Below are 1,942 nucleotides of genomic sequence, written 5' to 3' on the forward strand. Positions count from 1 at the left end.
GAGCCCTGTTTCGAGTCAGAACCCTAAGTCAAACTTTTTCGAGTCAGCTCTAGTTTCGAGTTAACCAAGTTTCGAAGTCAGCCTAGGTTCGTTAAGACCAATCTAAGTTATTGTTACAGTTCGACGAGTACAAGTTCAGAGCAGAGCTGGAATGGAGGCCGGGTGGCATAAGAAGGGGGTATTCCACTTTTACTCCGCAGAATCTCACGATTCTGGTCGTTGAATAATATGATCGATATTTGTGTTTTCTTGCATGTGTTTGCCTAAGCTTTGGTGAGTGAACTTGCTAGCGTAATGCGTTGATTATCATTATGCTAGGTTGAGATCCTTGCTTAGAGGATGTGAAAAGGGTGTATGTTAGGAAGGACTGTATAGGACTTGAGTAGGTGCTATACTAACTGCCTAACTAGCTAATTCCGGGAGAACTTTTATACCTCGGGTACTAACTTGGAATTATCGTCCAACAAAGATGCCGCCAAGACGAAATACGCCTGCGGGTAACGACGATAATATCTCTACTATAGATCGTATGGCTCAGGCAATGGAGAGAATGGCTGAGTTTATGATAGCTCAGCAAGGTCAGAAGCAAAACCAGGGACAACCACGGGTGGATTATGCTAAGGCAATAGCCAGCCGACAACCACCGTACTACGCAGGTGAAAAGGATCCGGTGATTTTGGAGGAGTGGATCCGAATGTTCGATAAATTGCTCAACGTAGTGAATTATCCTGCGAATCAACGAATATCCTCTGCAGTCTATTACCTGACGAAGGCCGCAGACAACTGGTGGGTGACAGTAGGACCTGATCTCTTGCAAGACCCAGCGTTTGGTTGGGAAGAATTCAAGCTGGAATTAAGGGAACAGTTCTACACCGAGCGCATTAAAGGGATTAAATGTGAGGAGTTTCTGCGATTGAAACAGAAGGGAGCAACTATCCAGGAATATTATGACCAATACGTTGAGCTGATGCGTTTTGCCCAAGAGATCGTACCTGATGAGGCAAGTAAGGCAAGGAGGTTCGTTCGGGGATTGGACTGGAGCATAAGGGGGATGATCGCACCTTTCATGTGCTCTACCTTGAAGGAGGCGTATGATAGAGCCTCGGACCATTATCAAGTATACCTGGACCAACAAGAAGTCTATGGCCGAAGCAAGAGGAAAGCTGAAGACATGTCTCGGAAGTTTCCGACAGGAAACAAGAAGGCCAACCAAGGCAGCTTCAACCCAGTACGAGGAAGAGAGGGAGTCAATCAGGGGAACCGTCCTGCTTGCCCAAGATGTGGGAGGAATCATCCAGGAGTAAACTGTCAAGGGATGAAGTTTAAATGTTACAAGTGTGGTCTCCTGGGGCATAAATCTTTTCAGTGCCGAAGTCAGGTAGACAGTCCCCAAAAGCCTCTGCAAAATGTGAATTAAGGAAGGAGATTCAATGGGAATGCCGGCTGGAATTTCGCAGGAGCAGAAGACAAGATGACCAACTCCCAGTCTGTGAATTTGGGAAGACCAACGAACGCCACGCCTGGTTCCAACCACAAGGGAAAGCAGGTGATAGGAGAAAGCAGCGGAGAGAAACAAGGCAGGATTTACGTCGTCGGAGAAAGCAGCGGAGAGAAACAAGGCAGGATTTACGTCGTCAATAGCGCTCAGGCTCAGAAACAAGGCAGGATTTACGTCGTCAATAGCGCTCAGGCTCAGGAACAAGGCAGGATTTACGTCGTCAATAGCGCTCAGGCTCAGGCTAGCGACGCCGTAACTGGTACTTTCCCCATAAACTCAGTACTTGGATTAGTTCTTTTTGATACGGGGGCTACCAATTCATTTATATCCTCTGCGTTCGCTGATAAACTAAAGTTAAGGCCTACTGCTAAGTTAGATCTAAATGTCACAACGGCTTCGGGAGTAGTAGTATCTTGTAAGGATGGTTATGACGACGTTGCTATA

The 1,942-nt window shown here is 46.7% G+C and overlaps 1 protein-coding gene across 1 annotated transcript; it reads left to right on the plus strand.

Annotated features, from left to right (window-relative positions):
* The first annotated feature begins 469 nt into the window (after positions 1-469).
* LOC116020585 lies at positions 470-1,417 on the plus strand. The gene has a single exon (XM_031261053.1). The coding sequence runs from the start codon at positions 470-472 to the stop codon at positions 1,415-1,417; it is 948 nt and encodes a 315-aa protein (XP_031116913.1).
* Positions 1,418-1,942: the final 525 nt, after the last annotated feature.

This window comes from Ipomoea triloba, chromosome 5 (genome assembly GCF_003576645.1).
Source record: "Ipomoea triloba cultivar NCNSP0323 chromosome 5, ASM357664v1".
In the NCBI taxonomy this organism is placed as follows: Eukaryota; Viridiplantae; Streptophyta; class Magnoliopsida; order Solanales; family Convolvulaceae; genus Ipomoea; species Ipomoea triloba.